This window comes from Ambystoma mexicanum, chromosome 11, assembly GCF_040938575.1.
Source record: "Ambystoma mexicanum isolate Mex_15411 chromosome 11, UKY_AmexF1_1, whole genome shotgun sequence".
NCBI lineage: Eukaryota > Metazoa > Chordata > Amphibia > Caudata > Ambystomatidae > Ambystoma > Ambystoma mexicanum.
The window spans coordinates 486,030,740-486,044,218 of NC_090934.1; the positions used below are offsets into that span (position 1 = coordinate 486,030,740).

General features: G+C 48.1%; 1 protein-coding gene across 1 annotated transcript in view; it reads right to left on the bottom strand.

Moving 5' to 3' along the window:
• Nucleotides 1-5,733, bottom strand: part of API5 (apoptosis inhibitor 5) — a 236,957-nt gene extending 231,224 nt beyond the window's left edge. Inside the window, exon 1 of the mRNA XM_069623333.1 lies at nucleotides 5,389-5,733. Coding sequence (XP_069479434.1) covers nucleotides 5,389-5,457 — 69 coding nt within the window. The 5' untranslated portion in view covers nucleotides 5,458-5,733. The remainder of the gene's footprint in view (nucleotides 1-5,388) is intronic.
• Between the last annotated feature and the right edge of the window lie 7,746 nt (nucleotides 5,734-13,479).

Below are 13,479 nucleotides of genomic sequence, written 5' to 3' on the forward strand. Positions count from 1 at the left end.
TTTCCCTTGTGGCTTACCCTTATGGTTTTGTTTGGGGCCCTCTTTGGGATAGGAATTATTAGAATTCTCTTTGGAGTCTTTTTTAGGCTGTTTCTCCCCATCCTTCTTCTGAGTTACCCCAGAATCCTTGTGAGTGGCCCTGTTGGCAACCCACAAGTCAGCAGCCTTAGCTAGCCTCCGGGAATCTAATTCCCTGGAATCAGCCAAGTGTTGTCTGAGCTCAGGAGAGCAGGCATCATAAATAGTCTCCAACATAAACAAATTCTTCATACCTTCATAAGTGTTCACCTTGTAACCCTTAATCCATCCCTCTAAGTTTTTCAAACATTCATTCACCCAGGTAGCCCAAGGGGTACCATCATGCTTTTTGAGGCTCCTAAACCTCTTAAGATACTGGGAAGGGGTCTTCCCAAACCTAGCTATCAAAGCTAGTTTCACACATTCATAGTCCTTCCTATCCTCCTCCCCCATCTCCATTACCACATCAGTTGCAACAGGGGGAAGCCTAGAGAACAACCAGGTGAGTAAGTCATTTCCTGTGATGTTCTGGAGCCCATGATTATATTCAAACAGAGACAACCAATCCAACACATCCAACTTAGGCTCATACATACCAACCAATTCTTTAGGCATCCGGGGTCTTTTAGGACTGGAACTTCTAGAGGAGCCAGAGAGAGAAACATTCCCAACAGATAATTTCTTCATTTCTAAGTCATACTTGAGCTCCATTTCCCTTAGCCTTAGTTCTTTGTCAGTTTGAGCATTAAGTTTCTTATACTCCAATTCTAGCTTCATTTTCTCCAGTTCAAAGTACTGAGGACTAAATGTGGGACCTGGTAAAGGTCCAGTAGGTACAGCAGGTAGAGCAGGCAGAGGCCTAGGGGGGACAGTTACAACAGCCTCACCCTCCTCTTCTGACTCTTCCTCAGAATCATCAACATTTTGCTCCATGTTAACTTCAATACTGTCATCTACAGTTGCTGGAGTGGTAGGCTCCTCTGAACCATCACCCAGACTTTGGTTAGCTAACAATCTTTCAATCAGCTCCATTTTCTTGCCCTTAGTCAGGAGATCCTTATGTTTACAGAGCACTCTTAAACAATCAGCAGTTTTGGCTGCAAGGGACTCTTGACTATAGCTTTCTATAACTGACATGTTAGAGGTTTTACTTTTTCAGTGCTAAGCTTTGTGGTTAGTTGCACTAAGGTATCTAAAGCACAATAAAATGTATACTCAATACAAATCCCACCGCTGTACACCAGTGTTAGGCAGAAACCTGTGCAGTTCCCTTGGGGAACACTGCAAAAGATTTAAGACTACAGGTAGAGCAGTAAACCCCTTTGGTAGCAGTCTGTACCACCCAGATTTACCTGGTAGCTGTGGCTGAGCAGTCAGACTTCTCTCAAGAAGAGTTAGGCAGTACGTAAAGTATACACAATATGTACCAAAACACAATAGCACAAGCAAACACTGACCAGAGCTTGGTTTCAAAAGTATATAGTTATTTATTTAAAATACACATAAGTTAAAAACACTCTAGCAAAAATATAGTAAAAGCACTTCAACACAGTTATAATGAAAGTAGATTCAATCCTTTCTCCTATCTAGACAACTCTAAGTAAACACCACTTAATTAAAACAGAGGTGAGTGCTTAACGTTAGATGACACTCTAGTAGTTTCCAAGAAAGGGAGAGAAAAAGCAGAAATGGGTTAGACACACCACTCTAAGGTCCAGAGCACTTGCAATAGGCTTAAAGAAGAATAAAGTCACAGGTGAGCAAAAGTCACTAGGCAGGGCCCACTCTTAGAGTAGCCGGAGCGAAAATGTGCCCAAGATCACACTGTTAGTTAGAGATTCAAAGTCTTGCAAAGAGTCAAAAAGAGGTTAGAGTGGCTCAGAAAGTTTAGCCAAAGTGTCCCAGGCACTCCCAGGTTCGAAAGCCGGGGACTAAATCTACCCCGTACAGTCGGTAGCAAGGGAAGCCAGGCAGAACACAGTACCTTAAGCGGAAAGGATCCTCCAGCGGTGGCAGTTGTTCCAGGCAGTGGCAGCAGGGCTCGACGTCGGTCAGGGGAGAAGAAGTTCTCGCTGAAGAGCAGAAGAAGAGGGTCGTTGCACTGCCCGGGAAGAAACCAGCCGCGGAGTCCTCCGGTTAAAGGGTTGGTACCGACTTTCGCGGTATGGGGGTAAAGTGTGGTATTCCGGTTGCCGGGGTGCTTGGCACAGGCAAGGCGGCCACGAGATACCTCAAAGAACGGAAAGAAGGCGAAAACTGGTTGTCCCCACCAGTCAAGGGAAGGAGCCACTCCGTTAAGAGTTCTCCTCGGTCGTCGGGAAAAAGTGGTGAGACGGTTCAGCAGGGCTCCACCGGGTGGTGTCGTCGAAGCAGGTCGGCTCAGCTCTTCCCTCGTCGGATTCTTGGTCCTGTGGCGACTTCTGAAGTCCCAGTCCCCAAAGCCCTGCTTTTATGCAGCAAACCCCCATTCACCCAGCCTAGCTGTCACTCAAACATGCTAAGTGGTGAGCCGGGCGGCTCACCACTTGGGCCAATCAGGACGGAGTGCGACTTGAGTTACCAAGGTAACTCAGTCCAGGGTGCCTAAATCCCCCTCCACCCCTCCTAAGTACCCCAGACAGAGTGGCACCACTTTGGAGGGCTTCTGTGGAGAAGCCCGCCAAAAGTGGAACAAAGGGCTCCACTTTGGGTCAGAGTTACAGAGGCGAACACCAACGCCATTTTAGAATCAAGTTTTGGCAAAAAGTCCCAACCGGAGTTATAAAAATAAATATATAAACCGGCGGTATGTTTAAGGCTACCGTAAATAATTAATTAAATGTGTTAGCCTAAAACAATGGGAAATCCCATAGGGAAATATTCGCGGTTGAATATAAAAAGTAGTTTCCACTGCCACCAGCCAAAACTCGATCAGGGGGGACGGAGACGTGCCCCCTCGACTAACAGACCCTGGGGCAATCGAATTGCCCCAGCCAGTACGTCCACAATATGATGGTTTGTACTGGTTCTGTTCAGGATTCAAGACTAGCAAAGTCTTTGGTGACTTTACATGCCCTGGGAGACAGTAGTCAGTCCCAGGGTATGGAGTCTATGTTGGGGAGTCCCTAGGACACCCCTGGGTCACGGCACAGAGGGTGCTGTGTGACCCACATCACAAAAATACATGAGGCCCTATGGAGTAAGAGACCCCATAGCCCATTCAACACAAGGTTTAACCAAGAAAACACACTTCAACATGTCCAAGAGTGAGGGTAAAAGAGTCTCACTCTTGGCAGGAGAAAAAAATTAAACCCCAGAAATCCAGCAAAGCTGCTGGGGGACTCACTAGGTAGGGAAATTCAGCCTAAACAGAGAATTCTCCCTAACACTCACTAAACTCCAACTCGTTCAAAACAACATCCTTCGGGCAGCCACAGGAACCTCAAGAAAAGACCACATCTCTGCAGTTAGAAGGGAGGCTCATTGGCTCCCTGTCAAGGAAAGGATTATCTTTAAAACTCTATCGCTCGCGCATAAATGCCTGCACAATCTGGCACCCCATATTTGGTCCAAAGAATTGTCAAACACTCCTCTTCCAGAACTCTGAGGAAAGAATACACCAACCTAATCACCATGCCCAAGACACAAAGAATCCGTGCTGGTGGTTCTAGCTTCCCCACTTCACACTCGAATGGTCTTCCTACTCACTTACATATGATTGACTCCCATTTAGCATTCCGCAAAGCTATCAAAACTACACTCTTTGTTTAGCGAGTACAGATCCCGCCTAAATGTCTTGCCTTCCTTGCAATGCATGTGCACCGTTGTTTGATCACCTTTTTTATAACCAGGCCTGCTACTGCTCATCTTTATTGAATCAAGTCTGCTACTGCTCATCTTTATTGAATCAAGTCTTCTTACAGTTTCTTGTAACAGTGCCTTGATGCCTTTGGGCTGCAAGAGCGCTATACAAATAAACATAAATAAAGTGTGCCATATCCTATTAAACCTGGTATCCTCTCCAATTGTCTCTAGCTACTCGATTTCGAATGACCACATCCCAGATTTTGGGCGACTGTCCCAATTTTATGGCCAGTGCCTCATGCACACCGTGTCCAGGACAAGAAAAACAGCAAATTGTTTCTCCACCGACAGTATTGGATCATTCCCAGTGCTCGGAACTGACCCGTGTGTGATATTTCTCCATGTAGCCTGTGAAATCGCTACTAAAACACCTCGCTCTGTGTCAGAAGAGCATTACACTGCGAGTGATTGGGGGGGGGGGGGGGGGGGTCATAGCCCAGAGCAACGAGTGGGACATTGAGGAGGCGTTGGGGGGTTGTTGTCCCTGGAGAGATGCAAGTGGCAGGGACATGAAAAGGGTGGGTGGATTATGCCGCATGGCGTGTGAAATAAGGCTGAATTGTCATCATGCAAAGTATTGTAATATGTCAGAATGGGGAAAATAAAGCTAAACCCACTCCGAGTTTCTCCATAGAACAAAATATAATGCAACCGTCCATTATAAAGCATGACATTATTACTCTGCTCACTCATGACAACTTCTTCTAATGTCACTTCCCATGATACCCTCTAGGGTCAAAAACAGATGACACCCAATGCAATTTCGCTTCTGATGTCAACAAATAAGGAGATGTACAGGTATTTTAGTGCAAACGTATAAACCGCCCTGTATGCCCAACGCTCCTACGTGTTGTGGGTGTGCTGTGTAAAAATGCAATTTGCCATTTTATAAAAAAAAAGTGATTAGGCAGGAGATATACACGAATAATGCGGAATTACACAGACTGATTCTACTCACATGGCATAGTGGGTTCGTTCTTTTTTCCCTCCACTGTTTTTAAAATGTGTATTTTAATGTGTCTCAAAACAGCATTTACTTGCTGTGTAAGCGGCTAACAAGCGAACAATAACGCAACATGCCTTCAAAGGATCCTGCGAAACCATTTTGTAAAGTTGGCCATAGTATGCTCCATCCCATAATGACCCCCAATAGCCATGAGGTTAATTGGGTATTCCCTTTGATGTCAATCATCCTCTCCTGCAGTCAGAGTGTATCATCCCCTACCTTAGCTGTCACTCCTCTTCATGTCCCACCACGTTGTAGCTTGTGACTATCATTCTTTATTCTATTACGCCCCCACACCCCCAGTTTGGAACGGGTTACTCAGCTAGTTGTAGTTCCCGACAATGTTACGTATACGCTGCCCTCGCTTTATAACTCCTTCCACTATGTGCTTACTCTAAATTGTGCCCTTTCTTAGCCGAGAGCCCCTCTTTTGTTGGCTGCAAAGAACTCGCGTTCGCTCATTTTTCGCCCAGCCTGTATGTGAACCCAGTGTGCGGTTGTTTTTACAGGTCTTGGCTCACCTGGCTGGCGTTGTCGTTGGCATCAGCGAGAATGCCGTAGTTTCGGTACAGCTCCTCCACTGTGGGCATCTCGGCGACAAAGGCCTGGGCTTCGCTGCGTGGGAAGTGTGCCCCTGGAGTCGGGACAGGCCTTCGCGAGGTAGCGGGGAAGCAGTGCTGGCGGCGGGACCGAAATCTGTTCTCAGCAGCGTAGCTCTAGATCTAGCTGCACTATAGCTCTCCACCCACAGCGCCACCCTGCAGCTCCCGCTGAAACTACAGCGCCAGCCAGGGAATCGGCCATGGAAAGAGAAGTCGGACTGAGAGCGCTGTAAAGAATGATAGAAAGAACCGACAGACTGCAGTGGCCACCATGGAAAGAGAAAGATAATTTAACTACATTTCCCAGGAGCTCATGGGGGTTGAGGGAGGGGGGGGGGAACGAAAACAACCCGTTTCCTCCAATAAGAGTTAAAATAAAAAACTAGAAGGGTAACTTCGCTCTCAGAATTATTCTACGACATGCTGGTGGCCAGAGCAGCGTTAGAACCACTACTAGAAGTGTCGAGATGTGCCTAGACTTCCACACGCACTCTTTACACTCTATAATGATGAGAGGACACGGAGTCTTGACTAACACATCTTTATTTTTAGCGTGCCTTCCCCAACTGCCAACCCCATGTCATTTCCTGTCCCTCCCCTTCCTGCGGCCCCGTGTTCCTCTCCACGTGACCAGGGAGTTATGTGACGACATCACCCCCCCCCCCATACTAAACATTAATTCGTTATTAGGGCATCTCTTCAATGAGACGAGGTGGTCGTCTTCGAGTTCTCTGAGGTCTCCAATTGTTTCTTTCATTCGATTCCTGAGGTAGCCAACAGGGCTCATCAGTGTCGGAATCCTCCCGATCTCCTTCATAAGGTGCATCCCGCACCAACGCGTCTCTTGGCATGTGATGTTCGACTAGGGGTATGATACCTGGCATTCTTCTGAAGTGGGAACTGTTTCTTGTTACTACACGCGTAGTTCCTTCAGCTGTGATGAGGGAGCCTTTCCTGTGCGTGATGGTGAGGGGTTCTTCATTGAACGCTGCCATGTTTTTGCGATTTTGTGGCTGTCTCGCAACGACAATGTCTCCTGTTTCCAAGATATTCTCTTCAGCCCTTCTTTTCTTATCTGCTGTGTCTTTCATGTTTGCTTTCTGAGATGCGTCTTGTTGTCTCATTTCAGCATCACCTTTGTACCTCTCTTCTTCTAATTCTATATGGGGTATTCTGGTTCGCACATTTCTTCCAAACATGACTTCTGATGGTGATTTGCCAGTGGTGCTGTGTGGGGTATTTCGATAGTCTCTCATTGGCTTACACAGTAATTTCTCCACTGGTTCTCCCGTTAGACGAGCTATCTGTGTGGTGCGTTTGACACTCCCCATGAAACGCTCAACTGTACCATTCGCTTGAGGCCATAGCGGTGTTACTTTTCTGTGATGGAAACCCATATATTCTGCGAAGGTTTTGAAATCTTGTCCGGTAAATGGAGGTCCATTATCTGATTTCAGTACTTTTGGAATTCCGTATGTGGCAAACATCCTATCCAATGCCGGGATGGTGTGATATGCTGCTGTTGACGGTACAATTTGTACGTCTGGGAATCTTGAATATTCGTCGATTGCTACAAGGACATATTCTCCCCCTTCCAGAGGACCATAGTGATCTACCGCAATCTCTTCCCAGGTTCCGTTGGGCAATTCAGTCATTCTGAGCGGTTCCGGTCTGGTTTGAGGGTTAAGAACCACACACGTGGGACAACTTTTGAGCAATTCTTCCACCTGTGTATCCAATTGAGGGAACCATACTCTTTGTCGCAACATCCTCTTGGTGGACATAATTCCTCGGTGTCCTTCATGTGCAAGTTCAAGGACCCTTTTTCTCAACGAACGAGGAATCACAAGTTTTGTTCCTTTTAGTAAGAGTCATTCTGTTTCAGCGAGCTCTTCCTTTACTGTAAGTAGACAGGAGATGTCTTGTTTAGTTTCCTCCCTGACGTCTTCTTTCAGTTGCTTTGCCTGTTTCCAGTGACCTGTCTCAAGACACCTCATGATGATCTGCATTGCGGGGTCTGAGTTGGTTTCTCTGGCTATTTGTTCCATGTCCAAACCTTGTGGGGTGCTTTCTTGGACCACGTACATGATGTATTGGTCTGCAATGGACGAATCGGGGTTGCAATCTTGATTGGGATGACGCGAAAGGAAGTCCGCTGGATTTTGTTCTTTTCCCGGTCGATGAATGATTTTGAATTGGTAGTCTTGTAGCCTTAGGGCCCATCGAGCTATTCTGGGAGGCATTTTAGCTTGAGCATTTCCATAGATGAATAGTAATGGCTGATGGTCTGTCACTATTGTGAAAGGTTTCCCGTAAAGGAAGAGATGAAAATGCTCGCATGCCCACACAACAGCCAGACCTTCCTTCTCGGCTTGTGAGTACGCTTGTTCAGTTTTTGAGAGGCTGCGGCTGGCATAGGACACTACATGTATGGCCTTGCCGTCTTTGTGATCAAGTTGAGTTAGAATGGCCCCTAGGCCGACCGGGCTAGCATCCACTATTAATTCTGTGTGCTTCCGTGGATCAAAATATGCCATATTTTTGGCATCCGCAATGCGATCTTTGATGATTTGGAACGCTTGTTGGCATTCATCTGTCCATCGGAACACGGCGTTGAGCTTAGTGAGGGCTCTCAAGGGTGCGCTAACCGATGCAAAGTCCTTTATGTACCTTGTGCAGTAGCTTGCTAGGCCTAGAAACGATCGCAGATCAGTGACGGAGGTTGGTGGAGTCATGCTCGTGAGTGCACTGACCTTCTCAGGATCCGGTGTCATTCCATTTTTGGAAAAAATGTGGCCGAAGAATCGTAGGGTTGGCTTTCTAAATTCGCATTTGTCCTTGTTTAGGGTGAGGTGTGCTTCCTCCAGTGCCATGCACACACGCATAAGAGTGTCATCGTGTTGCTCTTGATTTTGTCCAAATACTAAGATGTCGTCGCTGTAGTTCAAGCAATTCGGCACGTGTTTAATTATGTTGTGAATTTCCGATTGGAAAATTTCTGCTGCTGAAGAAACTCCAAAACTGAGCCGCTTGTATCTATAGAGACCCAAGTGCGTAGCAAAAGTGGTGATGTATCTGGACCTTTTGTGGAGTTCTAATTGATGGTACCCCTTATTGAGGTCCATTTTTGAAAATACAGTGGCTCCATTGAGCAGATGCACCATGTCCGTTATCCTAGGAGATTGATGACGTTCTCTCAAGATTGCTTCATTTGGTCTTCGCATGTCCACACAAATGCGAATGTCAGCGGAGTCTCTTTTGGGGACTGGTACTATGGGAGACACCCAGGGAGTGGGGCCTTCAGCCGGTTCAATTATGTCTGCCTCTAAAAGTTTCATTAGTTCGGTTTCCACTTGCTTTTGTATATTAACGGGAATACCGCGGTAATGCTGCGCCACCGGAGGAATGCTGTTGTCTATATACAGTTCAATTTGTCTGTTCTTCAATTTTCCTAGTCCTTTGAACAATGCCGGGAAAATATTGTCAATGTTGGCGGTGGGGTCCAGATGTTTATGCATCATGAGTCTATACAGAACATGAATCAGCCCCATGTCAACTGCCAATTTGTAACTGAGAATGCATCCGCTGTCGGTGGCAGCTTCAAGAACATGCATGGGTATTTCTTTTACGTGATCTTTGTACCGACATGATGCCGTGAAGAAGCCTTTACACGGTAATGGCGTCTTGGAACCATACGGAAAAATGAGTGCTCTGGCTGGTTGTAAGCGTGGCGCATTTGGCATGTTGTTGTACACTTCCTCACTCACCACATTTACCGTGGCTCCAGTGTCCACTAGAAATTCGGCAGCCACCTGGTTGACGTTGATGATGAGAGTGGGGCTGTTTTCTTTTGCGGTGGTGTTTCCAAGCGCATACAGGTAGCCTTTTATCCGTGGTTCTCCTCTTCGTAAATTTGATTCCTTCTTGGGTTTGTCCTCCGAGGAGGTGCTGGAGATGCTGTCAGAGTGTGATTGTTCTACCAAACACCTGACATATCTCCGAGGACGCCTTCTTCGTCCTGAGGACGCAGGTTTGTTATCTCGCCATTCCTGTGAGCTCCTTGATTGTCTTCGATCCAAGGGCTCTTCCTGTTGTCTGCGGCGTGTCGCATCATTCTGATAGTGTGAGTCACGACCAGGGCTCAAACGTCTTGGCTCTCTTTCTGGTGTGGAGCGTCTGTTCTTTCCACCTCCTCGCATTTTGCTACGATATATGAGGCATACGGCCTTGTAATGATTTTCTCCCCCGCAGGCAGAACACACTTGACCCATGGCAGGGCATGTGCCTTCATGAGGATATTCATGTCCGCAACGATAGCAAAATGGATCTGCGTTTCCCTTGGTGGTGCTCTCAAGCCTATGTAGATTCTCATGCTTCCCATGAATGATGGTGATGCCATCAAGACCTTCGACCTGTGCTGTCAGCGCCGCATCGGATCGAGCCAGGCGTAGAATCTCTTCCAGGTTTCGAGGTTTTTGCAGAAGCCGTTTTCTGAAATCACTGCTTTCACACCCTACTATTATCTGTGAGCGAAGTGCTTCCTCATTTGAGTAGTTGTTAAAATCACAGTGTTTCATTTTTATTCTTAATCTCATCACAAACGCATCCATTGTTTCACCTTTCAGTTGTTTAGTGGTGTGGAAGATGTGACGCTCATAGTCCACGTTTGTGTGTGGCGTGAAATAGTTGGTTAAAGTTGTCTTCAGTTTGGTGTAGGTGTCTATGTCATCTTCAGGAATTTCATCCAGAATGTCTCTCACATTTGATCCTATGGCATGGGTGAGTAGGCTGTGTTTTCTTTCATCCTCCAAAGGGCCTACCGCCTTGAGACACACTTCAAAATCCCTCACCCACTTCTTCCACCTTGGTCCCAGTGTGCTGGTGTCACTCAAGTCAAAGTTGGGGGGTAGCTGCGTTATTAGGCCGTCCGTCATGCTTGTGCGTGTTGTTTTGGCAGGAGTTACTTGTACAGTTAGTGATTCCTCAGATGAATCATCAAGCATGACAGATGATATGCAACTGTGCACTGATTGGGTGTGGAAACTTGGATGACAACAGCTACGTGTTTCCTGTCAAGACTTGACTTGAAAATGGTGAATAGTCCGTGTGTGACACGAAAATGTATGTGTGTGGGGAGCCGACGTGCTCCACCCACGTGGCTTCTTCAAAATTGGAGAGAGGGAGCAATTTCCCAGTCTTCACACGAAAATGAGCGAGAAAGCAGAGAGGAAAAGGGAAAAGAGAGAGAAAGTCTCTGTGTGGAGCAGATGTGCTCCACTCGCGTGTGTTTTTCTTTCGTTGTCCGCGTACCTTTTATGTGTGTGGGGAGCCAACGCGCTCCACCCACTGGTGCCACTTCCTCTGGCGGGAAAACGCTGTGAGGAGCCGACGCGCTCCACTCACGCGCTACTGCGTGAGGAGCCGATGCGCTCCACTCACGAGCAAATCCCTTTTGCTGGAGTGAGCCGTCGCGGGGAGCCGATGCGCTCCACCCGCGAATCTCCTGCCCGCCGTCGGCAGGAAAAACGCTGTGAGGAGCCGACGCGCTCCACTCACACGCGAGTGTGCCTCTGTGAATCTGCGAAGCAGTCGCAGGGAGCCAATGCGCTCCACCTGCGACACAGACGTGTAGACTTGCAGGGAGCTGACGCTCTCCACCTGCGAGTCTTCCTGTCACCGTTGGCGGGTATTTGCGAAACCCCGCTCGGGCTCTTGATGGAAGTTCAGCTGGCGGGGAGTATACTCACTCCCACCCGCTGTACTCTGCCGTCGCGTCTGAAACGCCGGAAAGTGATCCTGCTGCGTGGATTCACTCGTCGCCAGTGTCGAGATGTGCATAGACTTCCACACGCACTCTTTACACTCTGTAATGATGAGAGGACACGGAGTCTTGACTAACACATCTTTATTCTTAGCGTGCCTTCCCCAACTGCCAACCCCATGTCATTTCCTGTCCCACCACTTCCTGCGGCCCCGTGTTCCTCTCCACGTGACCAGGGAGTTATGTGACGACATCACAAGAAGGGCAGTTGCATTTGCAGACAAAATATAGTTTGCGATGCTATCCGTTCTAGAAGTAGTAGAGAGACCTGATTCACGCTCGCTAGTTCTAGTCACGTTGAAAAGCGGCTATTGCAATCGGGACAATTATGCGTTAGAGTTTTAAGAAATTAAATATGTGCTGTTGTTTTATAAAACAATTTTATTTTAACAATGCTTACTTCTCCTGGTAGGGTGGGCAACTTTTTAATATCCTTTTGCGTGACACTTGCCCACAAGGCGGTGATGATTGCTATATCCGCCTTACGTCCCGCTATGCAGGGACGTAAGGCGTCACAAATAAAAGCCCCGCCCCCGCTCAGCGAGAGCAGTTCTGGGCAAGACAGCAACACGTTGGTGTCTGTGTCATCATTGCTCTGCCGGAGCTGCGCAGCGGGGCCTTGCAGCCCGGGGCCCTGTCATCCTGTTTCCCGCCGGCGAATCGGCTGGGGAACAGAATCTAACACTAGGGACGAGGCAAGTGAAAGGAACGGCGCACGCAACGCCCAGTAAATTAAGCCCTCGTCAGGGGCACAATTTTCGGAAGCACAGTGGGGGGCCCATCCCCCTCCAGAAAAAAAAAATAATGTTTTTCTTCTTTTTTTCCCACTTCTTTCTCGATCCAAATGAACTGGAACAAATTTGGACATATCCAGAATTTTTCACAAAGTGGCCATACATCTGAATCCTGAAGGCCCAATGCCAACTGGCAGACGTCTTTGGGCCCACCTGCCTGGAAAGGGAGACAGGCAAGAGCATCGCGGCCACACCTCTATCACACGACGTGAGAGCCAAGCAGGGCTGCATATACCAAGGTGAGGGGGCATCGCAATATGTGCGCACAGGCAGGCACCAGAGCCACGCACCATGGCAACAGGAAGCTCTAATCCCAGGCACAGCACGCCCTCCAGACTGGCTGCAAATTTGTCACCATCCACGCCACACGCACGCCCACAAGGGGGAACATCGATCGAAATCGGCCATTTCGACCTATACACCGACCCTTCTTCGGTTGGCCCCCGGTGGCAGCTGTGGTTACAAAAATTCGAGATGGCCATGGATTGCAAAGACATTTCCACGTCAAGGAAAATGAGGTCGCACCTCCTACTGAATGTTGGGGATGAGGTTCTACGCATATTCAACTTGCTGGCGATAGCAGATGGCCTCGATGTCTACCAACAAACCAAGGACACGCTCACGGCCCCAGCTCAATCCAGACTATGACACATTCATCTTCTGTACGACCATCCAGCTGGAGGACGAGACGCTGGATGCCTATCACACCAGGCTACGGAAACTCGCAATCTCATGTGAATTTACCAATATTGAAAAGGAAATCCGATGACAGATTATTAATGGGATACACTCAGAGAAGCTGAGGAAGATGGTGCTCAGCGAAAAAATGGCATATCTCTGACCAGAATCCTGTAACTTGGCCGTCGGAGGGAGTTTGCACATGCCAGAGCAGCGCACATGGGCACGACTTTGCAGAAACTCCAACCGGCACGCACAATGGCGACGGTGGCCCAAATCACGAACCGCCAATATACGAGGGAAGAGGCCGGCGGCAACAACACACACTCCAGATGGCAACCAAGAACCCGGGAACCACGGAATGTGGGTGGTGTGGAGGACCTCGCCATGGTAGATGCAACTGCCCGGCCCAAGGCACCACGTGCGGGGCATGCGGCAGAAAGGACCACTACGCCAAGGTATGCAGATCATTGGGGCTGCCACAACAAACCCAAACTTCCCAAGACAGGACCTCAACCTCGGTAAAGAAGAAGAAACATGCCAGTGCTTGCAGAGTCGAGACCGCAAATTCATCGACCGAGGAGGAAGGGGACGATGTGACACAATCCCAGCAACAGCTTGCAAACGAGCAATGAAAAAAAGGGAAAAAAAGTATACCTGGTCTCAGCACTGAACTACAGAGACACCACACCCTAAAGAAAACTGAGAAGATGGAAA